Raw genomic sequence first — 26,157 nt, forward strand, 5'->3', positions numbered from 1 at the left:
TTTTTCTTTTTGCTTATGTGGTGCTGAGGAATCGAACCCAGGGCTTCAGGCATGCAAGGCAAGCGCTCTACCACTGAGCCACCTTCCCAGCCCTTCCAGTCACTTTTTTATGAAGTTAAACTTTAACTTAGGCTGTGCATCAGACTTAGTTTTCTTGGATGTGTCTGAGGCGTGGGACGCAGGATGGCCTGTCTTGTCAGAAATTGCCATATTTTTTTCCGACATCAGAGTTGAGTCACACTATCTTCTTCTCTTTTTGAGTAAAAGATGAGACGTGTGTATGAGGCATTTACTCCCTGGAAAACAGCACTAGTGTACAGACAAGTAAAAGCGAGGAGCATTGCTTCATTGGGGTGGTGAGGAGGTTATTATGTGGTGGGCCTGAGGTTGGAGCTCAGGACCTCACCTTGCTACTACCTGAACCATCCCCCCAGCTGTTTTTTGGGTTTAGTGATTTGGAGAGAAGGTCTCACACTTTTGCCCTGGCCCATCTAGATCATGCTCCTCCTATTTCTGCTTCTCACCACCACATCTAACTGTTGGCTGAGAGAGAGTTTTTCAAGACTTTATGCCTGAGCTGGCCCTTGAACCGAGTAACAGAGACTACAGGGGTGAGCCACAGCACTCAGGAGAGTGGGTTTTGATCAGTTGTATTGTTGATGATGTTAGCATCATCTGTATCCACACCCACACACAACATGTATTCACACATGTGTGCCCTTCTCTTTCCAGTATGGTCCCTATTCTGATGTGTCTGAAATCACCACTGCAGCCGGGCCCCCGGGACAGTGCAAAGGACCTGGGATTTCTTTCACATCTGATGGCCGTGTCCTTGTGAACTGGGAGGTAAGCACTGACACATAGGCGTCCATTCTCTGTTGCTTCTGCTTCACCCCAGACACAAGTTAGGAGGAATCCACAAAGCCAAGATGCCTGCCTGACGTTCATTTGGTCTGAATATAACAATCTTGGCACTTGGTTGCATTCTTTAGAGTGATGGAAATGGCCACCATTAAAAGGAAATGAACTCGTGTGTTTGTGTGTGTATGTGTGTGTGTGTGTGTGTGTGTGTGTGTATGTGTGTGTGTGTGTGTGTTGGTGCTGGGGTTCAAACTCTAGGTGCTGGCTCTTAGGGTGTGGTTGTTTTTTTGTTTTTTTTTGGTTCAAGGCTGGCACTCTACCACTTGAGTTATTCTTCCACTTCTGGCTTTTTGTGACTTGGTTGGAAGTAAGAGTTTCGTGGACTTCCCACCCTGGGCTGACTTTGAATCCTTATCCTCAGATCTCAGCCTCCTGAGTAACTAGCATTGCAGGCCTGAGCCACTGGCGCCCACATTGAAGTGTGGTTTGCATGCCTTTCTTTTTGCTTGTTATGTTTGTATTGGAAATCCGTTGGGCCTGTTGCCCCCCCTCCCCCTTCTCCCACCCAGGTGAGCTAGTTGAACTGCACACAGTCTGCATTTTCTTGGTGGAATGACTCACTACCTGAATCGCTTTTCCCCAGAGCCCCGAGAGCTTGGGTGCAGATATCTCAGAATACCGGTTGGAGTGGGGAGAAGATGAAGAGTCCCTGGAACTCATTTATCACGGGCCAGACACCTGCTTCGAGATAAGAGACCTGCTGCCTGCCGCTCAGTATTGTTGCAGGCTACAGGTAGGCCGACATGTTTCTCATTATTCCTGGGGCAGGTGAGTCTTCATAAAGACCCTTCCAGGAAATAACTAATAGGGGCAAAGAAGAATGTTAAGGGGTATAAGGAGGAAAGAGTCCTTTGAAATAAGAAAAACATGTGCAAGCTGGGCCCTGGTGGCTTATGCCTCTAATCCTAGCTACTCAGGAGGCTGAGATCTAAAGGTCACAGTTCAGCACCAGCCCAAGCAGGAAAGTCCATGAGACTCTTTTCTCCAATTAGCCAGCAAAAATATGGAAGTGGAGGTATAGCTCAAGCAGTAGAGTGGCAGCCATGAGCAAAAACAGTTAAGGGACTGTGATCAGGCCCTGGGTTCAAGCCCCAGTGCTAGCACAAAAGAAAAAAACTCATTTTGATGTCTGGTATATAGCAAATTTCCATTGTCTGAGCAGTTGTAACATGTTAGAGCCTGCAGGGGTCTTCCCTCTCTACTTCTACACCTCGCGTGACCGGATCATGTGTGAATGAATGCATCCAGGTGAAAGGAGAGCTGGAGCCTTGGGAGGGAGGCCCTGTAGTACCCCTGCAGCTCCCCGGGTTCACCCCACATCCAAAAGCCAGAGAACTGGCATGCAGACAGAAGTCCCATTCATATACCAGCTCGTATTGGAGCTGAGAACAAATATCTGGTTTGTTTGGGGCCCATCAGCCTGAGGTTGCAGGACCACCTCCCATAACTGTTCAGGACGGGCATCTGCAGGCTTCTCCCAGGGTGGGGGTGGGGATGTGTAGAATGGGATCAGGAACCGTGATTCCTGGCCTCACCCCCAACACCAGTGTTCATGGGTTTACTCTACATCATGCATTTGGGTAAATGTTTTCTCCTGTTAGAAAGCTTGTTTTCTTTTTAATGCTTGCACTTGCAGTACTGGAACTTGAACTCAGGGCCTTGCATTCTTGCTTGGCTTTTCTTGCTCAAGGTTGGTGCTCCACTACATGAGCCAGACCTCCAGTTCTGGCTTTGGTAATGGTTCTTTGGAGAAAAGAGTCTCCTGGACCTTCCTGCCCTGCCTACCTTTGAATGGTGATCCTCAAATCCCAGCCTCCCATCCCAAGGGTCTAGAACTACAGACATACAGGGGCCACTACCGCCCAGCTAGAAACCTGTAATAAAAACTGAAAATCAAATTCTTGAACCATTTCTTTCCATTTTCTTCAGTAATATTTCCTGAGCACAACGTTGTATCAGAATCAAAAGACGATCAGGAAGGAATATACAAAGATGAATTAATCAAATGCCAGTGTTGGCCTGGAAGGATCGTCTTCACATGTCTAGCTTTGACTGCAAAGATGCCACATTTAGGTTCTGACCTGATTTAAGTCATGGATCAGAGTGTTTATTAGAAGTGCTCCCAATGTCCCTGACCTCTTTGGAGAAAATACTCCCATCAATTCAATTTTCTAAAACAACTAAAGCTTTTTTTAGTTAAATTCTGAAAGCCTGCTTTATCTGAAACATTTCTGATTGGTGTATTTTGCTACACATCATCCTTCCTTTCTTCTCAGCTAGAGCACCTGAGACGTAATTAACCCTTCCCTGCGTGCGTGTCATGGCACATTAGCTGAGCTTTGTAAAGGTGGCGCTGAGTCGCTGGGAAAGGGCGGATTGTATGCCATCCTGCCCAGTGGAGAATAAGGTCAGGATAAAGAGTGCCACGTGGCGCAGCGCTCCCTCCCCTCTGCTTTTGAAGTTTTCCTGCCTCTTTAAGGTTGCCTTTTTTTTTTCTTACCATTCTGGGGTGATGGTGTCACACTTAGCATTGCCCGCATTTTCTAAGATGCAATTAAAAGAGATGCAGAATGATCTGGTTTCTCTGTATGGACAGTCAGGAATAGGAAATGTTTTTAAATGTCCATAATTGTCAGAAAATGAGTCAGAGCGTGTGACAAAGGTGTGAGAACATGGAAGCAGGCAGTACCTCTAAGGTCGCCATGGGCACACTGGAGCAGGACCGCCCACAGGCTCTGTAGCCCTGTGTCTGTGGCCCACGGAGGAATTATGCAAATCTGACTTTACTCCAAAGTCAGCTTCAACCTGAATATTCCTTTGACTATCTGGCACTTTAAAAAAAATTAAATCATTTTAACACATACTCTTGTAGGATTTGGGGGATGGGAGAGAAGGTGTGTGCTGGAATTGAGGCTTGAACCCAGGACTTAGGTCCTCTCCCTGAACTTTTTTTTTTCTTCCAAGACTGGTGCTGTACCACTTGAGCCACAGCTCCAGTTTCAGCTTTTTGCTAGTTAGTTAGAGATAAGAGTCTCATAGATTTTTCTGCCTGAGCTGGATTTAAACTGAGATTCTCACATCTCAACCTCCTGAGTAGCTAGAATTATAGGCTTGAGCAACTGGCACATGGCTCTTTTTTATTGTTTGGTTTTGTTCATTTTTTGGGTGCCAATTCTGGGGCTTGTACTCAGGGCCTGGGTGCTGTCCTTGAGCTTTTGTGCCCAAGGCTAGCACTCCACTACTTGAGCCGAGCGCATTTCCACTGCTGGAGATAAGAGTTTATTGGAGATAAGAGTCTCATACATTTTCCTGCCTGGGCTGGCTTAGAACCATGATCCTAAGATCGTAACCTCTAAGTAGCTAGGATTACAAGTGTGAGCCACCAGCACCTAGTTCTTTTTTTTTTTTTTTAAGGTTAGAAACTTCAAGTGGCTACACACGGGAGACATTTCACATGTCCATGTAAGTGGACGTAAGTGCAGTGCTACTCCATCTGTCTCCCCTTCTACCATTTTCCCCAGCCCTCCTAGCCCCCACAGACATGAGAAATTCCTCATGCCCCACTTCCTTTATCACACATGTACAATGAGCATTCCTGCTGTATTTGTTGGCTATTCTTGTTTCATTCATCCACAGTGCCCAACTAGCCCCTCATTCAAACTGTATTTCAGCTTCCTGATACTCATTTCTGTGCTGTATTTTATAAAAATTTAGTGGAGTGTGTCTTGTTCTGCTCAGGAGTTTTTTTTTCTTTTTTTGAATTTTTATGTCCTTCCTTAGGAGTATTTTAATTAAGAAGTACCAGAGCAATGCTTTTTTTTGTAAGTGGCATATAGAATATTACACTGGCCACTTTCTTAGTAAAAGATGCTTTTAAATTAAGTGTCCTTTGAACACTGATGATTACAAGTACCATAAATCAAGAAAGAATTTTCCACACAGCCAAGCCCGATTAAAGAAAGTAGGACACCAGATAGAATCCTGGAATGGAAAAAATAACTATCTTACTGGAAAAAAATGGGGAAGGCATGAATGGCGTCTTGCGCTCTTCACAGTAGTGTAGTAAACCTGGCTTGTTCAGTGTGATTGTTCTGTGGTGTATAAAACGTTACTCCTAAGAGCACAGGGTGAGACCACAGAGATTTCCCTGTGCGTGTGTGTGGCTTTTCTACCAATGTGAAAAGTGGTCCAAATTCCATAGAGTTTGGTCACAAAGGGAAATGCTGTCTTGCTCGGGTTTTTCCCTGGGAAGGAAGTAAGGTATGAAGACAGAGGAGGAAGAGGAGTTGGATGAGTAGGGGGAAGGAAGAGGGGGGGAGGGAAGAGAAATGATAAATGAAAAATGAAAGAATAATGAGACTAGAAAAAGAACTAAAAGCAAATAGAGAGCTGTGGGCATTGCTCAAATGGGTAAAGCACCTGCCTAGCAAGCATGAAGCCAGTACTTCTAAAAAGAACCAAAACATGTGATTTAAAATTTCTTTAAAGGAGGCCCTGTGGCTCAAGTGGTAGAGCGCTTGCCTTGAGCTTAAGAGCACAGGGACAGTGCCCAGGCCCAGAGTTCAAGCCCTACAACCAACTAAAAAAAAAAAAAAGTCATAAAATTTCTTTAAAAAGATATAGTTGAAGTATTGTCATAGTCACATGTGACTACTGTCACAATGCTACTAAATATTACTAGAGTTTTGCAGGTATTTGATAGGGAGCCAATTCTTCTAGCCTACTTTTTTTTTTATAACTTGCAGATTAACCAAGAAAGGAGCTATATGTAAGTGTTGTTTGTAGACATCTCCTGATGATCAAGTCTCAATGGGGTCAATGAGAACTAGATTTCCATTCACTTCCAAAAAGTTACCTTCAAGTTTTTTGTATATGAAAAAAAAAAAAGCCACAATACTAAGCAAGGCACACAATGGCTCACACCTATAGTCCTAGCCACTCAAGAGGGTGAGATACAAAGATCACTGTTCAAAGCCAGCTTGGGCAGACAAACCTAAGAGACCCTTATATCCATTAAACTAGCAAAAAGCTGAAAATGGAGGTGTGGCTCCAGTGGTAGAACACCAGCCTAAAGCTGAAAAGTTAAGGGAGATCTCCAGGCCCTGAGTTCAAGCTAAGTGCTAGAACATGGATGGATTGTAGGTAGATAGGTAGACAGATAGACAGATAAGATAGATAGATAGATAGATAGATAGATAGATAGATAGATAGATAGACAGACAGACAGACAGACAGACAGACAGACGAATGATACACCAGTAACATGGAGGCGTGTCGCTATCCTGTGTTCCAGGCCTTCAACCCTGCAGGTGCGGGACCGTACAGTGAGCTTGTTGTGTGTCAGACGCCAGCGTCCGCCCCCGACCCCATTTCTACGCTCTGTGTCCTGGAAGACGAGCCCCTCACCACCCACCCAGACCCACCCTCCGTGTGCCTGGTTCTGAACTGGGAGGAGCCATGCAGTAACGGCTCTGAGATCCTCGCTTACAACATCGATCTTGGAGACAAAAGTGTCACGGTGGGCAACACCACCAGCCATGTCCTGCGGGACCTTCTCCCCGAAACCACATACAGGTGAGTGCAGGTGGGGCACCCAGGCAGCCGCAGCCCCTAGCGCCTCCCACTCTCCTAGGCTTCCAGGCTTGTGTTGCTTTATTCTTACCTCGGTGGAAGAATGTCCCCCCATGTTAGTCTCGTGGGGCCTCGGTTGTCGCTGGGTGTGTTCTCTCCTGGCTTGTCTCTCTTTCCACTTTCTGTCCTCACCCATATGTGTGCCCACCATCCCCAACAGCGGATGCAGGGCTACAAAGTGTTTGTGATAGACTGGACTTTGGATTTCACAGGGGGGCTCAGAATAATAACATCACACCCCTGCACAAAACACAACACTCATCTGCATTCTCTCCTTCTCCCCAAGTACTGGGGAGACCTTCTAATTGTCTGTGAGAACTACAAATCACCTGGCTCTGCCCCCCCGCCCCAGCTTGCTGCAGCCTCTTCAATTAAAACATTTGGAATGATCTGGCCCACATGCTCAGAAGAGGTTCAGGAGCTGTCTCTGGTCATGTTAGTGTGGCCCCAGAAGGTCCCCTGGTCACTTCCAAAGTTTCTTTGGCAGGGTGGTATGCGAGCGCCACAGACTCAGACTCAGCTCTTTGTGCAAGGTGTCTTTGGACAAGGTATTTAATCTCTGTGTCCCAGTGTCCTCTGTGAAATGAAGGCAAGACATATTGTAAGGAGGAAATGATGGCCTGGTGCCTGTGGCTCACATCCATGGCCTTAACTACTCAGGAGGCTGAGATCTGAGGATCGCAGTTCAAATCCAGCCCAGGCAAGAAAGTCCATGAGACTCTCATCTCCACTAACCACCAGACATCAGAAGTGGAGCTGTGCCTCAAGTGGTAGAGCCCCAGCCTTGAGCAACAATGCTCGGGGACAATGCCTAAGCCTTGAGTTCAAGCCCCAGGACCAAGACAAATAAATAAATAAGTAAATAAGGAGTAAATAATGAGTATTAGAGTCCAGCAACACATAGGAAGTTGAAAACAGACACTACTGTAACCTGATCATTAAGATCCTCACCCCACAGAGCCCTTCTTCCTTTGATCATTAAGATCCTCACCCCACAGAGCCCTTCCTCCTTCCAGTAGGTAGCAGGCACCGAACCCAGCAGCAACTGCTTCCAAAGGTTTGTCGTTTCTCTGACGCTTTTTTCTACAGTGGTTTCTAATTCTTTTGCCGGGTAGATTTGTCTTTCTGTCCCCGGAAGCTAAAGTAAGAACCCCACAGCTCCATCTGGACACATCATATTGTCTCTGCCTGCCTCTCCCACCAAGTCTGACTGTTAGGAGTAATTCATGTATTTGTTTTGCTTTCCCAGACAACGACAGGCTTTGCTTGTGGTTTTATATGCTTGCATTATTTTAGGAACTCTCTTTAGTTATTGTATATGCTGACTTTCTAAATTGTTGTCCTGGCACAGGCCCTGGTAGCCGTAGCTCACATCCATAATCCTAACTACTTGGGAGGTTGAGATCTAACGATGGGGTTCAAAGACAGCCTGGGCAGCAAAGTCCAGGCGATTCTCATAGTCAGTGAACCACCAAAAATCCAGAAGTGAAGCTCTTGCTCCAACAGTAGAGTGTGAGCAAAAAAGCACAGAGACAGTGCTTAGACCCCAAGTTCAAGCTCTAATACCAGCAGATGAATGCATACACATGCATGAGCACGCACACACACACACACACACACACACACACACACACACACATTCACACACATAAAACCACTTTCATGTCATTTGGAGCACTCTGGATTTCAACACACAAAGGTCAAAGGTGGTTGTGGTGGTGGAAAAAAGTTGTATATGGAAGGTTGTTGGGGGTCTCAGAGAAGATCAGAGTTCCTAGTGGTCAGGATCTGCAGGTGTAGGAGCTGGGGTATAGCTCAGTGGCAGAGCATTTACACAGCCTTCACAGGGCCCTGGGTTCCACCCACAACACTCAGTGGGGAAACAAAAGGACTTCCGACCAACACTGGATCAACGGAGGCATGATGGAAACAGATGAAGAAGCAGGTCAGAGTAGTGTTGTAGCCAATCCCAGAAGACCAGTCTTCCTCACTCCTGTTTTGTACCTTGGTCTGAGTGCCTGCTGTGCCCACGCACTGAGAAAACCCACGGATGATGAGCCCCACACCTTGACCACAGGGAATTTCCTGTGTGGTTGCTCAAGGAAATCTGATCATGAGCTCAGCCTCCTCTGGAGATGATTGAGGCCTGTCATCCCCATCTGTCTCCAGAAGACTGGATGTCCCCATGCAGTCTCCCCTGGAGCCCTCGGGGCAGAACTAGCATGGAGACTTGGGGGAGGGGAGGGAGGGAACAGTTTCATGCCCACTCTGGCCCACACCTGTCTTGAAACAAGACTCAAATGCTCAGTCCTCTGAGTGTTCAGAAAGATGAGGGGCTTTGGGCACAGTGTTAGCCTAAGAATTTCCCTTTCTCCTATACTGTACTCACCTGACAGGGGGCTTCAATGATGGGACTCAAAGGACCCTGTGCATGGAAATATAATGAAATTACCACATACTACAAACGTATCCCAATTCTAAATGGACAGATAGATGAATAGATGACGGACAGATAGATGGATGCTCAGGGGTATCAATGAAGTAGAGAACATTTTGAATCCTGTTCAGTAAGAAAAGCCAGTAAAGATGAGAGGTGGTAGCTCTTCCTGAGACCCCAACAACCTTCCATACATAACCTTCTTTCCACCGCTACAGCCACCTTTGACCTTCACGTGCTGAAATCCAGAGTGCTCCAAATGACATGATAGTGGTTTTGTATGTGTGAATGTGTGTGTGTGTATGTGCTCACACACATGTATGCATTCATCTGCTGGTATTAGAGCTTGACCTCGGGATCTAAGCACTGTCTCTGTGCTTTTTTGCTCACACTCTACTGTTGGAGCAACAGCTTCACTTCTGGATTTTTGGTGGTTCACTGACTATGAGAATCACCTGGACTTTGCTGCCCAGGCTGTCTTTGAACCCCATCCTTAGATCTCAACCTCCCAAGTAGTTAGGATTATGGATGTGAGCTATTGCTACCAGGGCAGGAGACAGATATTAGGAGAATTGAAGCTGACAGCCAGTCTAGACAAAAAAGTTTTGAGAGACTTCTAACCCAACTAGGAAAAAGCTGGGTATGGTGGCATGTGTCTGTCATCACAGCTCGGCAGGAAATGCAGGTAGGAGACCCAGGCTGGACTAGGCAGAAATCCAGGGCCTGAAAAACAAAAGGAAATGGGCTCTGAGTGAGGTAGAGTGCCTGCCTGGCAGATGCAAAGTCCTGAGCTCCAGGAAGAAAAAGAGGAAGGGAAAGCCAGTAATAGCTTCCATGAAAGTGGTTGATTTAAAACAATACATGTAAGCTAATAAAAAACGCTTTTAAAAGTATTAGAAAGTACTTCCAAAGACAAACCTGTTCTGGAGAAGGTAAAGTTGTTTAATGATGTAGGAACTGTGGAGGGGTGGAGGGTGATGAGAGAAGAAAGAAATTGACCAAAGTCATTATCCAGTCAATTAATTAAAAATTAGACATTGCGTATTTCAAGATGCTAAAAGAAATAGTTCTTAAGGTCAGACATTGCACAGCTTTAGGAATTCCTAGTGCACAGTTGGGTTACTGCATCATACAATTCTGGTTGACCCCAGAGTCTTCTAATATTGTTCTAATAACATGATTTCAGCAATCATAGTGACACACAGAATGAGTATTTCAAGGAACTAAGGGTATCATTGTGGTCCAATCAACTTTTAGCCCACCTCTTTCTGTCTCAGTAATTGGTCAAAATGCAAGTGAACAGACCATGATGTTCTAGATGAAAATGGAGAAAGCAGGCCGTAGATAAATGGGCTTGTTTCTTTTGTTTGGTAGGTTTTGTTAGTGTTCAGTCGTTACACATTGTTCTCACTGGAGTCGAGCTGGACCCTGTCAGCATGGCAGGAGGAATCTGGTGAAAAGCTCAGGTTTCAGGGGTGCTGTCCTTTCTCCCATCCTTACTGGTAGAATGGCCCCTCAGTCCACTCCCGTGTCCTGCACAGGATTTGATAGGAATTACAATGCTATTTTTAAGAGCATTACATTAAACATAGAACTAATGTGAAATTGAATTTCAAATCATTTTGCTTTGAAGAAGAGAAGATATTACCAAGAACGAATCAGCTTTTTCCTTCACGTGAGTTCCTGCCAAATAGTCGTGTGGCTTATGAGCCAAGAAAGGCATGAGATCCCCTGAAGTCCCCAACTGTCCTGGCTGTGGTCCTTGTGGTGGGGCGCGTTCCAGCCTTGGCTCATTGGGTAGCGCCCCCCCCCATATTTGTAACTCCTGCTGTAGTATTTCCCTTGTACTTGATCAAGACCTCCTCATAGCTAAAATCACCTCTGTTGACTAAGAGACATCCTTTCCAGCAGTGGTTCTCAGATGTGGTCCCAGGACCAGCAAGGTTAGCACCACATGGGGATTTGCTCCCTAAGAGGTCCCTCTCAACCCTCTCAAGACCTATGAAAGTTCTGGAAATGGCACCTACCACTGTAGCCAGCAAGGAGGTTTTAATGCATGTCAGAGTTTGAGAACATCTGTCCTAGAGCAGGGCCTCTTAAATGTCAGCACGTATTAAAAGTTGTACCAGGTATAATTGTAACCCCTCTATATGGTATTTTCACAATGTAAAAAAAAAAAGTTGTACCAGGTACCTGTAAATCCTAGCTATCCAGGAAGCTGTGACCTCCTGAGGCTTGTGGTTCAAAGCCAGCCTGGTTAGGAAAGTCAGTGACATTCTTATCTCCAGTTAACCACCAAAAACAAAACTTGAGCTACCACTGTAGCTCAAGTGGTAGAGCACTATCCTCGAGTGAAGGGGATAAGAGACATTTTCTAGGCACTGAGTTCAAGCTCCAGTACTGGCATCTACACATGCATGCACACACACACACACACACACACACACACACACACACATATACAATTGCTACAAAGCAGGCAAAAATATGTGGGCGCCTGAGCCCTGCTCCTATAAACTATGCATCAGTTGTCCCAGGGAGGCCAAAATAACATCTCATAATGCCAACTGTGTCTCTGCCCTCATCAAATTGTCCTCACTAGCATGGGTTTTCTAGAGCCTCCTCCATCCTCAGTTTCTATGCCTTCATGGTCCCCATTACACTGCTTGCATGGGGTCTGGCTGAGAAGGGCTACTGCATTCCTCCTCCATCCTCAGCAGTTACTAAGTTTTCCTGAGATTACTTCTTTTGAGCTGGCAGACACTAAAACTTAGAGTAGACTTGCTTATTGCATCAATGATATGTGTCCTCCTCCTTCCTAAATAAAAAGGAGTTGCTAGAACATTCATGGCGTCCCTCTAGGCCCTCCTGCTCGCTAGGTGGGAAGTGAGCATCCCTTGCAGATGACTGGACCAGGTGCACTGCTTCTACTGGAGTCGAGTGCAGTGTGCTTCGGCACATGTAGACCGGTGAAGCACATGAGTTAACCACTGTTGACTTCAACACCTCACTTATTTTCCCTGACCTCAGTCTGGGTCTCCGGTTCCTGGTGTCTAAAATGAGGATGACAACGTAAACTACCTATGGCAGGGTGGTTGTGTGTTGTGGCAAGATGCCAGGCTCTTTGTCTGGGCATTCAGTGGATCGTAAGCATTCGATAGCTTTCTATGTATGTTTGATAGGGAAGAAATGAACCAGAAATGAACCCATGCTTCTAAGCAATGGGAGGTACTGCAAGACTTCACCATTGCTGCAGGTCTGTTGAGTGGAGGCAGGTGGGTGTAAGCTGCCAGCATGCTCCCAGGAGAAGGGACCTGGTTGGAGGAGTTTAGAGCCTGCTCCACGGAACGCAATGGAGTGTGTTGCTCCCACACAGGGACTTCCTCTACTCAGAACATTTTTGCCCTGTAGAAGTTATTTGATAATGATTTTCTCACATTTTGGGGGGAGAATAAATGGGGTTTGAACTGGGGATATTCAACCACTTGAGCCCTGCCCTTGGCACTTTTTAAATTGGACCAGCTAGAACCATGATCTTCCTGTGGACGCTTCCTGCGTAGCTAGACCGACAGGCATGTGCCACAATGCTTAGCTTTCTATTGACTGAAATTGGGACGAACAAATTTTTGTTGTTTTTTTTTGTCCAGGATGGCCTCAGTCCTTCTAAGCCACTGGGATGATAGGCACGAGCCACTAGGCCTCATTACTTCTTTTTTGCAGTTGGGTGATTAGATCATAGACTGGATCAAGAGTGCTATGTAAAGTACATTTTCGTTTCTTTTCTTCTTTTTCTTTCTTTCTTTTTTATTATGAAAATACGGTACAGAGGGGTTACAGTTACATGGGCAAGGTAATGAGTACATTTCTTATCAAGCATTGTTGCCTCCTCCTTTGTTTCCCCTTACATTTTTGTTTCTTAGTCCTCTGTTGCCCCAGCCTTCCCTGGGCCCTGTCCTTATTCTCCACGCACGATCAGACAGCAGAGATGACCACTTGTGATAAGAAATGTCATCATCCCTGGCAAGGACAATTTGTTTTGAAAGTCATTTTTCTTTTAATAGGCTTAGTATTGGGAATTTGACTGTGACTATGTATCAAGTGCATTAAAGAGACGGTGTGATCTTCGGAAGCAGGAATGTCTTTGGCACTACTGGATAGATATTTTAATGGTGTCTTTTTAATCCAAGTGTATAAAGATATGTTTTGTAATTTGATTTATCTAATCAGCAGTGTTAGTGTATTGATGGACTCGGACACCTCCTGGGAACTTGAAGAGATTCTTGCACAGGAGCCTGGCCAAGACACTCTTCTCTCAGGATGACATCACTTCCTTATGCTGGACAGCACATCTCCGTTTCCCTTTGGCTTCGTTTGCAGGGCTAATGATTTCCAAAACTGACATAATGCACGTTACATATTTTAAAAACACATCAATGGGTTGTGCCTAAACTTCAAGATGATCCCATTATCTTCCGCTAAAGAAAAGTTCCTTTGGAGTGTGGGATAGGTTTTAATTTTAACTTTTCTAAAAGTTGGCAAGTTTTTTCCTTTTGGAGGTATATATGACTTGTTCATCAGGTTAGTGTGTAATGCATCACTAATTACCACCCTACCTTGCCCCTACTCTGTCATCTCTCACCGGAGTTAGGAAATGATTTTGATACCCTACATTTTTTCATCCTAAGACGAAACAGGAAATCACTGCATGAGGCCTTTTCTTCATCTTTCTAAATCTTTTCTCCTTAGAGTTCTTAATATTTGTTTCCCAGAATATAAGATAGCACCTCTGTGTTGTTAGTTCCTCAGTCCTTTTTCAGTTGTGAGTGTTACTTTATAGTGAGAATAATTGATGTTAGTGCAGAGTGTCTGCTACTCAGGAAGAATGGTTTTCACTTGCTTTACGGAAAGAAAGTATATTTTTACCAAAAAAAAATAGGGAAGCTGGGTTAAGTATTTTAAAGTCTTAAGTAGCCGATCTCAGGACCAAATGCTAACTAAATAAAATGAGAATAAATTTGTTGACACTTGTCAATATTTCATGGAGACAAAGCAGAATTGACACTTGTGGCTTGATCTAAAATGACCTTTTGTCTGGTGCCCAGTTGTCAGATAGGCAAGTATGGTGTGCCAGGACTTAACAAAGGCCTTGGAGCCTGAAGGGCCTCAGTTTCCCCACATGCAGGTCTGACCTGGGTCTCACGTATGGACTAGTCAAGGAACCAGACTTGGCTGTGCATCAGATCCTTCGCTTGTAAAGTAGGCAGCATAGTTCCTGCCTCATGGGGTCAGGGGGCTTAGAGGTGAAATCACTCCCATGAAACCCACACTTCAACCCCTGGTAGCACTGAGTCTTGTCCATGGAGTTATCTGGTCTCTTCAAGTTGACCTCCAGTCATCCTTGATGACTCAAGCACATTCTTCTGAAGAGAGCAGGTTCACTGCGTGGGGTGGGGTGACCGTCCATGTCAGTGGGACAGCCACCATTCCCACCAGCTCCTGAGCTCTGTGCCTCACCTCTCCTCACCCTCCAGAGCACAGCTGGAGAAGAAGCCAGTCCCCTGGGCTGTCCTTGGCCGTAAGGCAGAGGAAGGAAATGGTGGGGTGGGGAAGAGGGTCTGCAGACTATTGGAGCTATAAAGGAGGTGGGAGCCCTTAGTAGTCTGCAGACTACTGGACCAAAGATGGGGTGACTTTGGTCCAGACTATTGGACCAAAGAGCCTCACGTGTCCTCTCACATGCTCACTGGGTTTTCTCTGCTGCTGGTAATTATAGCGGTCTCTATAAAGACGTCACAAGACAATCGTGGCATAAATGGTCATTTTAGAGCTCACCAGTACACACTTAGATACCTTGAAAGCTTTCCTGGTTTAGTATATAATTTGAAGATATTAAACACTAGAAAGTGCTCCTCCTTTACACGCCCATCCCAAATCACCTGGTTCCATTTTCACAGGTGTACATTAAATATTATGGGTGCCCTTCCTCTACCATTTGCCTGTTTTCCCCCCTTGACCTGACTCCTCCCCTAACAAAATGTGTTCTTTCCTGAATTCATCTCTGTTCAGTTGTTTATTCAAAGGAATGATGCCATTGGAATCCTTCCCGTACTTTAGTTAAAGTGTTAGTGCTTTATGCATATGACCCTGCATGTGTTTTCATATATGTTTGTTCCCTAGATCTAACTTCTGCACCTGAGAGAAAACGTGGTGCCTTCATTTTGGCATCATATATGCAGACCCTTTAACTAATTCTGAGAATAAAGGCTTTTTCCCTGTGTTTTCTTCTTCAAAGTTGCGTGTTCTGCATTTAGATCCATGGCTCATTTTTTTGAGCTAAGTTCTTGTTACCAGGTGTGAGGTGTAAGTTGAAGCTTATTTATTGTTTCCTGTTGACATCCAGTTGCTCCAAACCAGTTTGTTGAAAAGCCTATCCTCTCTCCATTGAATTGCTTTTGCACCTGGGCCAAAAATCAATCGGCCATATTTGTGTATGTCTATTTCTGGAGCCTCTATTCTGTCGCATTGATCCATGTGTTCGTCTCCTCACCAGTACCACACTGTCTTGATTACTGTAGCTTTATAGTAAGTCCTAAAGTCAGGTGCAATTTCTCCAAGCTTCTTTTTTTTCTTTCTTTCAATTTGTGATAGCTATTTTAGTTCCTTTGCCATTCTACGTAAATTTTAGAAACAGTTTGACCGTACCTCTCATTTTCTTTTCTTCTTTCTTTCCTTTTATCCTTTTTTTTTTTTTTTGAAATAGGGTCTCACTATGTAATCCTGGCTGACCTTGAACTTGCCTTCCTCTTGCCTCTGCCTTCTGAGTGCTGGAATTACCAGTATATGCTATCATACCTGGCTGGAGTCATTAGTTTTTTTTTAATTGTATTGTCTCTGTCAGTTGGGAGGGATCTTCTAGCTCATGAACAGTATATATAATCATCTTTAGTATTTTTAGCAATGTCTTGTAGCTCTTTACATGGCTGAAGCAATGGGTGAGAGATGGCTTTAGTAAAGATGATTTTAGGCTATTTTGTATTGTACAGAAGAAAAGAGGAGGAGTGGGGGAGGCCTTTGGTGAGAGGAGTGGAGGAGAAGGCCCCACTGGGGCATGCATCCACCACCTCCAGGAAAGGGTGCAGTCACTGTAAGAAGAGCAGAAGGAAGGTCAGGACGGGAGTGAAAGGAAGGTCAGGTCAGGACAGCACAGCAGCATCAGCGTGCTACTTGGTGAGTGGAGAGCTGTTCTGCTCCAGGACTGGGAAGCAAGGGAACAAGAACAATGGGACTCGTACTCCCGTTGAGCATGTGAAAGAATTCTCCATATTGCATGGTTGAGCTTTCTTAGATTTCACGTTCATAGACCCAACATGGAGTTAAATTCTTTGCTACCCATAAGGCTTCACGCACAATAAGCCACCGGTAGCGATTTTCCAACACCTCGCTACGTGGTGAAGGCTGTTGTCCTTTGATTGTGACTCTAAATAAGACAAATTTGTTCTCATATTCAGTTCATAATTCATATTCAGTTCATAATTTAATTAAGGGCTGGCACTCTGCCACTTGAACCACATTTCTGGCTTTTTGCTGGTTAAACTGGCGACAAGAGGCTCTTAGATTTATCCACGCAAGCTGGCTATGAACCGTGATCCTCAGATCTCAGCCTCCTGAGTACCTAGGATTAGATGTGTGAGCCACCTGCACTCAGCTCCCTACTTGTTTTCCTTCATTTGATTAAACTATTTTATTTTAAGGGCAAATAATAAATACCCTGTCCAATGTTTGCTTTGAATGAAAAACGTGTACATTTTATATTTTAAACTATTTTGTTTTTTTTTTTCCAGGATCAGAATTCAGGCTATCAATGAAATTGGAGCTGGACCATTTAGTCAGTTCATTAAAGCAAAAACCCGGCCCTTGCCACCCTTGCCTCCTAGGCTGGAGTGCGCTGCTGCCGGCCCCCAGAGCTTAAAGCTAAAGTGGGGGGACAGTAACTCCAATTCCAAGACACACGCTGCTGATGACATGGTGTATACACTGCAGCTAGAGGACCGGAACAAGAGGTGAGAGGGGTGGACGCTTGGGGAACAGAATATTAATTCACATCCTTGTTTTTCCTAGTCCAAAAGACACATCATTTGGTCAAAGCAGGAGCTTGTATATATGACTATTGAATTTTAAACTCAAAATTCTATCCTCCTGTTCGATTTTCTAAAGATTCAGAAGATCTTGATTTCTCTACATGAGATAATATAATGCATGATCAGATCAGAGAGAAGTATTATCGAAAGGGAAATGGCCAAATTTAAGACCACTCTATGTAATAGTTTCCTATTAGAGATGAAGGCCGAGGGAAGAGATGGTGTCTCTTGAAATATTCAGTAACCATTGGGACAAACATGTTTACGGATCTGAAATCACTGTGGGTGTGCACAGATGTGGATTTTACTCTGGAACTCTGAGCGGTGCACTATCAAATGAATCAAAGCAAATAGACTTGTTTTTAATGTGTCTAAGCCCAGAAAACACATTACAGAAACAAAATCCAGCCTTTCACATCCTATGTATTTAACTTCATTTCCTCTGAAGATGGCTGCTCAGAAGATGGGCAACCTCTAAGGTGTCTTTTGGAATATTTAGAGGAAAAGTTAGTGGTGACAGAATGTTCTCATACCAAAGAAAATCACGGGGTCAGTGGGGAGGGAGAACACAAAGCAGCACTCATGTGTCAGCATTTCTGTCATTTTCCCCTTATATCTTATAGCATTCTGGGCCTTTCCATGACACTCTGGTTCCCCCAGAAATCCGTCCAGTATCAGTACACACTTTGTAGCCAGGTCCTAAGGGCCTTCCGTGCAGACCAAGAGGCTGCCTGGGCTCCTGCCCTTACAGCCACTGCCGTGCACACGGCTCCACAGGGACAGGGCTGTAGTCAGGAGGCAGACGCTGTGAAAGAGGAAAACCTGAAGGTCTGGCAAAGTCAGACAAAGCTTACTATGAAAGAGAAATGAAAGCCTGTAGCCCCTCCAACGGTAGACAAAAGGGAGATTCAAGGATCCCCACGCATCCCAGAGGCTCCTTTCACCTTCCTGCTCGGTTCTGAGTCCTGCCCAGCCTGCTGCAGTGCATGGGTGATATTGCAAAAGCAACCTTGGGGGAGATGGACACCCGCTGCTTTGAGGACAGCAGCCCTTTGCAAAGTAGACTGTTGAGCTGAAGAAAAAATACTCAGAATACTGCTGAAAGCAGGTGAGGCAAAAAAGAGAGTCACTGTGGCTGAGAATCACCAGAAGGATGAGAGAGAGGGGTAGAAGGAAGAAGAAGATAAAGAACATGGGGATGACCCAGAAAGTTCTGTTTACCAAGCATAGACAGGGAATTTGGTGGTTTTTCCTTGTTTATAAAGTCTTTAATTCCCCTGTGCACAACTCAGGGCTTTTAAAGAAAAGAGTTCAAATGTAAAGCTGTGCAGGATTTGTTTTTAAACTCTACGGTATCTTTTTTTTTTCTTATTGGGTAGAGTTATCAAACTAATAAATACGTTTAGAGACCCTGCCCTGGACCTGGTACCAGAGGCTCATGCCTGCCATCCTAGCTACTCAGGAAGCTGAGATCTTATGAGGATCCAGGGTCAAAGCCAGCACAGGCATAAAAGTATGTGACACGCTGATCCCCAATTACCACCAAAAAGCCAGAAGGGGAGCTGTAGCTCCAGTGACAGACCACCAGTGAGAAAGCAAAGCCAAGCCCCAGTTCTCTAGCAGCTAAAAAGAAAGCTCTGCCCTGGCAATATTTTTGTTGACTACTCACCTCGTCTACTGTGACAGGAGGGCACTGACAGGGAATTCAGAGCAGCTTCTCCTTGGTGCAGAGTATGAATTAGTTATATATGGGGAAACTTGTTTCCAGTCTCTGATGAAGCTCAAATGAAGTAATTATTTTGTCAACTGATTACCACTCTGTACATGCAATAATAATAATAACAGTAATAATAACAAGGTACAGCTTTTTTGTTGACATTCCGAAAGTGTCTTAGTAAACTAAAAAGCTCAATTGTGGCGGGAGGGGCTTGAACTCAGGGCCTAGAAGCTGTCCTTTAGCTTTTTCACTAAAGGCCAGTGCTTTACCACTTGCCAAAGCACTACTACCTGCTTTTTGTTGGTTAATTAATGCTAAGAGTCTCACAGACTTTGCAGCTCTGGCTGGCTTTGAACCGTGGTCCTTAGTTTTCAGCTTCCTGAGTAAGATTACAGATAGGAGCCACAAGTGGTGCATAATTTCCTTAGAAAATACTTGTGTAGTTATACTGTGTCAGAAAAATGAAGCACAGAAAAGTTGGGCTCTAGTTGGGACTGGATCCAGTGTCCCAGCCCCAGTCCCATGGACTGGGATGGTGAGGGAAGGTACCCATGCTGTACGCATGTGTGGTCCCATCCTAGGGTCCCCTGATGCAGAGCTCTCTGAGCACAGAACCAAAGCTTGTGTCTAAGTGAGTATGCTGTCAAGGCATATTCAAATACACCAGACAGAACAGAATGCAGTGATCAATGTATGCTCTTCTCCAAAAAAATAAATAAGAAACAAGTAAATCACATGCCTAAATCTAAATGGCAATTTAGGAAATCTGACCATTAGGAAAGCAATATTTTTTCTTAATTTTATGAGCTGGAGTCCCAGTGTATCTTGTAAATTGAATTTGTCAATGTTCTCAGAAAGTTATTAAAGTGATACGAATCCTGGGCATAATAAATTCTTGTTCTATTTGTAGAATAATTTTCCTGGGATTTTAGTTGGAGAAGGACAGCCTAATTTTGGTTGGTGGATGACCTTTCTAAGTGTCTTGGATGAAACCAAGCTCTTATTCTCAATGACCCCTTAGGGATCAGAGTCGCATCCTAGTCTTTGTTATTAGTATAGGTTTTGTCAGTCCAGACTTTGGGTGCTTTTGGGTGTGCCTTCTTCCCAGGTGGGCAGCTGTTTGTTTTTTTTTTTTTTTTCAGTGAATTTGGTGCCAGTTCATGTGCTCTTTGGCATACACATCTTATTACAGATGTGGAAGGAAAAAGCTCATCTATTCTGCTTGTGGCCCAGATGAGATGCAGAGATGAGTTCTGATTTACTTTCTTGTGTGTCAGATCTCAAAGTATTTCCTCTAGCCTGGACACTTTGCAACCCGGGCTGTGGGCATATTTGAGATAAGAGGCCCTGATGTCCACATGGTACAAGCAACCTTGCCTTGCCAGTATGGGAATGGTCTTAACTGAAGATGTTGGCACCAGAAGAATAGCAAAAATGAATAACTCTACCCATGTCTGGTCATAGATTAAAGAATGGCTCCATCTGGGTCACTAAGTCATGACTCTCACTTTTCCTTCATTCATGAAGTAGATTAAACTGGACAGCCATCTCTCCTGTCCTTTCCACTTCTTTCCGCTATAAAGTACCATGACTGTGTAAACCATCTGTGAAATAAATCCTTTTCAAAATGGCATCATCCCTGTTAGTGATGGGGACATGCTATGTTTTGGTTTTATGTTTTAGCTTTTCAGTATCACACTTAAGAGTGACTACTTTGCTTGGTGCTATTGGCTGATGCCTGTAATCCTAGCTATTCAGGAGGGTAAGATCTGAGGATTGAGGTTTAAAGCCAGCCCAGGTGGGAAAGTCTCTGTGATTCCCTTCTCTAATTAAACACCAAAAAGCTAGAAGTGGAGCTGTGGCTCAAATAGTAGAGAACCAGCCTTGAGTAAAAAGCTAAGGGAGAGCAGCATGGCCCAAAGTTCAAGCCTCAGTACTGGCACACACACTCACACAAATACATTTGTAAACATTGTAAAGGAAACTACTTGGTGCCTACAAAGTGCTGAGTACAGAGAGCCTCAGGCTCGATCTGAACTTACCTGAATCACATGGGCTTGCTACACTGAAAGCTTGCTCCCCATTGGATGGGCCATTGATGCCCATGGATTCATGCTTTGGACTTGAAGGTCCCTACTTTACATTTATATGTACATAGCACCCTTGAAGCAGTGCCTAGTGCTTCTAAGGCCAAGTTTGTACCTCATGATTCAACTAAGAGTGTTCAATATTTTTCCGCAATCTTCTTTCTTGAATTTCTATATGGTAGGCCTTCTAAGTTATTTGACCTCTCCATAAGCTCTTATCTCACCGAGAAAACAAATTCACATTAAACAGCCAGCAGACAGTATAAGGGATTTTATTTAATTTCACCAGAAAAACAGAAATGAGATTAGATCGGCCTTGCTGTGATTAAGTCTGTTATTCTTAACAGATCCAGCAGAGAAAATCTGAATGGCTTTCATTCCCTGTTATACAAGAAAATTATATGCCCATAAGGCCAACTTAACCTAATACACATACTAGAGGACCAGGCACAGGCCAGGCATGTTGAGATAGCAGTGTTGTGCGATGCTTCTGAAGATGCATTTGTCTGTGTTACTGAGATGCAGGGTTGTGTCATACTCAGAACTGAACTTGGTGCTGATGCTGACCTTTGCCGGTCTGAGGGACCTGATAATTGCACACGGCGTTGAGGCAGAAGAGCGTAAATTCCAGGAATGCATTTGCGGTTAATGTGTTTGTCAGGGTTAGTCAGACAGACCTGTGGGTTTTTGTTGTTGTTGTTGTTGTTGTTTTTAAGTTTTGTGCCAGCAAAATTGGCTCCCTGTGCTCATGCTCGTGACTCTGTCCCCATGGCCAGCAAACTGGAGAGGCTGTGATTTTTGTAATGGGCCCGTCTGTCCGCTGGTGCAGATGGACAGAAGACACACCCACATTATTATGGTTCTCATTAAGGTCTGAAAGTTTGCACACTAGGCAACTAGGAGCCCATGTGTGGGCACAGAGCAAGCACTTGAGTTTCCCAGTGTTCGTCCTCTCTAAGCAGAATCCTGCTTTTAGTTCCCAGAGCATGTTGCTCAATTAAGTGACATGAATGTCACTCCCAGGCTGGGAGACTACATGTACAATGGGGGTTTTAATTCAATGTGTCCTTTACGAATACAAGGCACCTTGATCAGGAATCACCCCTTCCATCATTCTCCCTGTCTCTCCCAGCCCCACCCAGCCCCCCATTTCTTAGTTCCATGTTCACTTCTGGATATAGAATATGGTAACTACCTCTCTATTTGTGTCTCCCTCCCTTCAGCCTCACTTACTCCCCAACACATGTTCCAGCTTCCTCCTCATTTTGTTACACTGTAAGTTTGTTGTTCAAAGCAGTTACACTATTTAAATCCTCCCCTCCATATACCATACTTTCATTAATGCATTTGTGTGTATGCACGTGACCCTGTATATGTTCACGTATACGTTCATAATTTAGATGTCACTTCCACATAGGAGAGGAAATGTGGGCTGGACAGTGGTCCACTTGATCATGCCCATCAATAAAGGACGTTTCTCTATGACCTTCAGTCCCAGAAGATGATGTGGTGTCCATCACAGGTGTCAACTTGCTGTCGCTATCACTGACCTGCCACTGAAATTCCCAGCTGATTTGAGCCATATTTCTTGACTTCTTTTGCCTTAGTTTCCCCCACTTCCCAGGCAAATAATGATGCCTGGCCTTTCTAAATGGGAATATATTTGAGACATATTTTTATTTTCTCAGAAAAGAAACATAAAATTCCAGCATACAAAATGAAGAGTATGATTAGCTTAGTCCATTTCAGGCTGAAATGTCTAGGCACAAGCAGCACTGAGGAGGAGCTATTTGAGCTCTTAATTGGACCAGAAATAAAATCTGGATGATAGCTTTTACCTCTCGTGTAAGTAAAATAAATAGAATGGAAATGAATAGCGTCTTCCTAGGGTTGAAGCAAGGCTACTGAGCAGCTGGACAGAAATGTGGATTTGAAAGCAACAGGAGAGTGAGAGGGTCTCCAGGTTTTCTCCTTAACTATAAATTAATATCTCTTTTAATACAGCAATGTCTAAACTGGGTGCTAGCTACTTAGGAGGATGAGATTTGAGGATCGCAGTTTGAAGCCAGCCCGGGCAAGAGAGTCCATGAGATTCTTATCTTTAGCCAGAAGTAGAGCTGTGACTCAAGTGATAGAACACCAGCCTTGAGCAAAAAAGGCTAAGGGATAGCACCAGGCTCTGAGTTCAAGCCCTAGTCCTGGCACAAAGATAGATAGATAGATAGATAGATAGATAGATAGATAGATAGATAGATAGATAGATAGATAGATAGATAGATAGATCTCAATGTCTAAAACTACTGTTTTTACAAGCAAAAATTGAAGGCAATGTTTTTATTCCTCTATTCCTTTTAAAGAATTTCTCCCATCAGCAGCAATAGTGTATTTTTATTTAATTTTAAAAAAAGAGCATAAAAATTCAACCCATTAACCAAACGTGTTCACAAGTCAAAAAGCCCAAAGCACAGTCTGACAGGACCCAGGGGTAAAGGATTAGCCCCATTTTCATCCCTGTTCTAGAAGGAGCCCTGTTCTTGCATGACCAGTTTGTAAGTGGGCATCACCATCAGCATCTGCTTAGGGGATACATGTTCCTTGTCCAGGTGTTGCCACACACCGTGCCATCTGCTTCTGCATAGAAATGCAGGACTCCGTGTTCCCGGCAGGGTGAGGGGAGAGTCCACTCACCAGTCCTGCTTTCAACATCTCCTGCACCCAAATACCACTTGAATAACAAAGGAAGCTTTCTTCCCCCTCCCTCCCTCCTTTCCTCTCTCTTCCCCCACCTCTTGATTTCTCCCTGCTCCTCCCTGCCTCCATGAGACCCCAAAAATGAAGAAAGAGGAAGACATTGTCATTGTTAATGAATATCGTTGTACCAAGTTTGGGAACAGATGTGGGCTTGTGACGTTGTGAAAGATGTTTTGAAAGATGCCATTTGCAACCTTTTGTGGATCACAGGCCATTTCAGGTCAGCAGGTTAGATCATTCTGAGTCTTCATGTGAAAGGGCTGTGGTGAGCCTTTGGTGGGCACGCAGATGATAAGATGGCAGCAAAGCAGTAAGCCCAAACCCCTGCGCAAGAAGTCTTTTCATTTAAGATGTATTTAAGATATAGGCTATCAGGCATGCTTGGATGTTCCTTTCTAAACAGATGGTTTAAGAAAACCTCTTAAAACACATTCTGTATATGAGGTAGGATCTTATTTTATGGCCTGGGCTTTGGTCCTCCTACATGGGCTTCTCCATGTCTGCCGCTGTTAACAACAGATGTGTGCCTCTGCATCTCACCCCACAGCTTGAGTAACAGGCATGCACCATTGTACCCAGTCACTGGTTGAAATGGAGTCTCATGAACTTTTTGTGCCCAAGCTAGACGTAGACCACAGCCCCTAATGTTCATGTCCCAAGTAGCTAGGATTACAGATTTGAGCCATCCTGCTTTGCTAATAGTTTTATATTCTTTATTGACTAATAGTCTGTATTTTAGAGCTGTATTGGGTTCATAGCAAAGTTTAAGAGGGAGGTAGACTGGTGTCCCATCTCCCTTCTTCTCCCAGCCCCCATTAGTAACATCCCTCCAAAGTGGTGCATCATTACAGTTGATGAACCTACACAAAACTCTTGTTACCAGCCAAAGCCTTAGTTTGCATTAGGGTTCAACACTTAACGTCGGCATATCTGGGGCATCACTCATACATTTGTCTCCATTGTAGTATCAGAGAGACATTTCATTACGTGAGCACAGACAGTAGCAAGCTGTAAGTCATTGGGAAAATCTCCTCCAGTAAAATCCATGTGTGCTTGTTACCATCAAGAAAATATTACTCTTAATATGTTATTATTATGAATAATGGTAACATTTGTTAATATAAGTAAAAACAAGTTGGGGGCAGAGCCGCCAAGAATTCTGTTAGACTGCAGCCTGAGGTCACCCACATAACCTCCCACTGTTTCCCCTTCATGAGTTAAAATGCCCATACTGGGTGAGATGATGTGTGTTTGTAAGGTCAGCACTCAGCAGGTTAAGGCAGGAAGATCAAGGTCGCAGTACAACCTGGGGAACAGAGCAAGACCCATTTTCTAAAACAAAGAAGAAAAGAGCTCCAGCACTGGAAGAGCAGGCTGCCTGGCCTCCAGCTCCCATCTCCAGGCTTTGAGTGGCTGGGAGACCATCCTGGCTGACACAGCTTGGCATCAGGCCTGCATCCTTGATCACATTCAAAACCAGACCCTTTCTGTCGTGGTGTCTTGGGATATTTGGTATGGTTTATTCTATCACACAAAGCCTCTAGCTTATTTATTAATAAATTTTAAATTTAAGTCAGTCTTTCAGGAAAAATAGAAGAAAATGACGTTGGTTTTTGTAAAGGCGGGATTTGATGAATATTTTTAATCTCTCCCGGAGTGGTTCTAGCCACGGGGGTGTTGACCCTATGGAGTGTTCAACCATGTGCCGGCCCATAAATCATTGATTTCGACAGGAAAAAAACAGTCTCTTTTCTGCTGCCTCCTGGAATGATAGAAAATAAGTCTAGAATGGGGGTGAAAGAGGGGTTATATAGATTTGTGTGTGTTGGCTCACGTGCTGGTGTTTTTGTTTGATCTTTGCTACTTGATATTTGAGAAGCAAAGAAAAACAGAAGTTCTTGTCTGTGTGTGTGTGTTATGTGGCATCTGCCAGAAAGACGCTGTGCAGATACCAGGACTAGAATTCAAGGCCTGGGCATTGTCACTTTTTTTCTTCAAAGTTGACACTCTACTACTTGTACCACAGCTCAGCTTCCAGCTTTTTGGTGGTTAATTGTAGATGAGTGTCACAGACTTCTTTTCCTCTGGGCGAGCTTTGAATGGTGTTCTTTAGATCTCAGCCTCCTGAGTGGCTAAGATTACAGGCATGAGCCACCAGCAGCCAGCAGGAATGCCATTTTATTTGCTTGATAAAACATGGTGGCACAGCTAGTGGGTTTGGTGAGTTTGGAAATTGCCTGTGTGTTCTTTGTTCAGTGTCAGTCATACTGAAGAATTTGAGGACTCTGTGTGCCTTGTGAATTTCTTTGTGACCACGATTGACACTCCAACACTTATGATTGAACATGGACACAAAGTCAGACACATTAAACCCCTTTCCAAGAGAAAATGCTTCCCCTGGGAGTTAAGAGAAGCCAGACAGCAGTGCCCTCCCTAATCATCTTCTCTAAACTCTTTAAACTGAGCCTTATGACA

The 26,157-nt window shown here is 44.3% G+C and overlaps 1 protein-coding gene across 1 annotated transcript in view; it reads left to right on the top strand.

The window, feature by feature from the left end:
• The window catches only part of Fndc3b (fibronectin type III domain containing 3B), a 225,779-nt gene that overhangs the window by 189,631 nt on the left and 9,991 nt on the right, over positions 1 to 26,157 (top strand). The window contains exons 18-22 of the mRNA XM_013016157.1: positions 262 to 278; positions 733 to 846; positions 1,505 to 1,654; positions 6,215 to 6,495; positions 16,831 to 17,049. Coding sequence (XP_012871611.1) covers positions 262 to 278; positions 733 to 846; positions 1,505 to 1,654; positions 6,215 to 6,495; positions 16,831 to 17,049 — 781 coding nt within the window. The remainder of the gene's footprint in view (positions 1 to 261; positions 279 to 732; positions 847 to 1,504; positions 1,655 to 6,214; positions 6,496 to 16,830; positions 17,050 to 26,157) is intronic.

This window comes from Dipodomys ordii, unplaced genomic scaffold, assembly GCF_000151885.1.
Source record: "Dipodomys ordii isolate 6190 unplaced genomic scaffold, Dord_2.0 Scaffold30, whole genome shotgun sequence".
NCBI lineage: Eukaryota > Metazoa > Chordata > Mammalia > Rodentia > Heteromyidae > Dipodomys > Dipodomys ordii.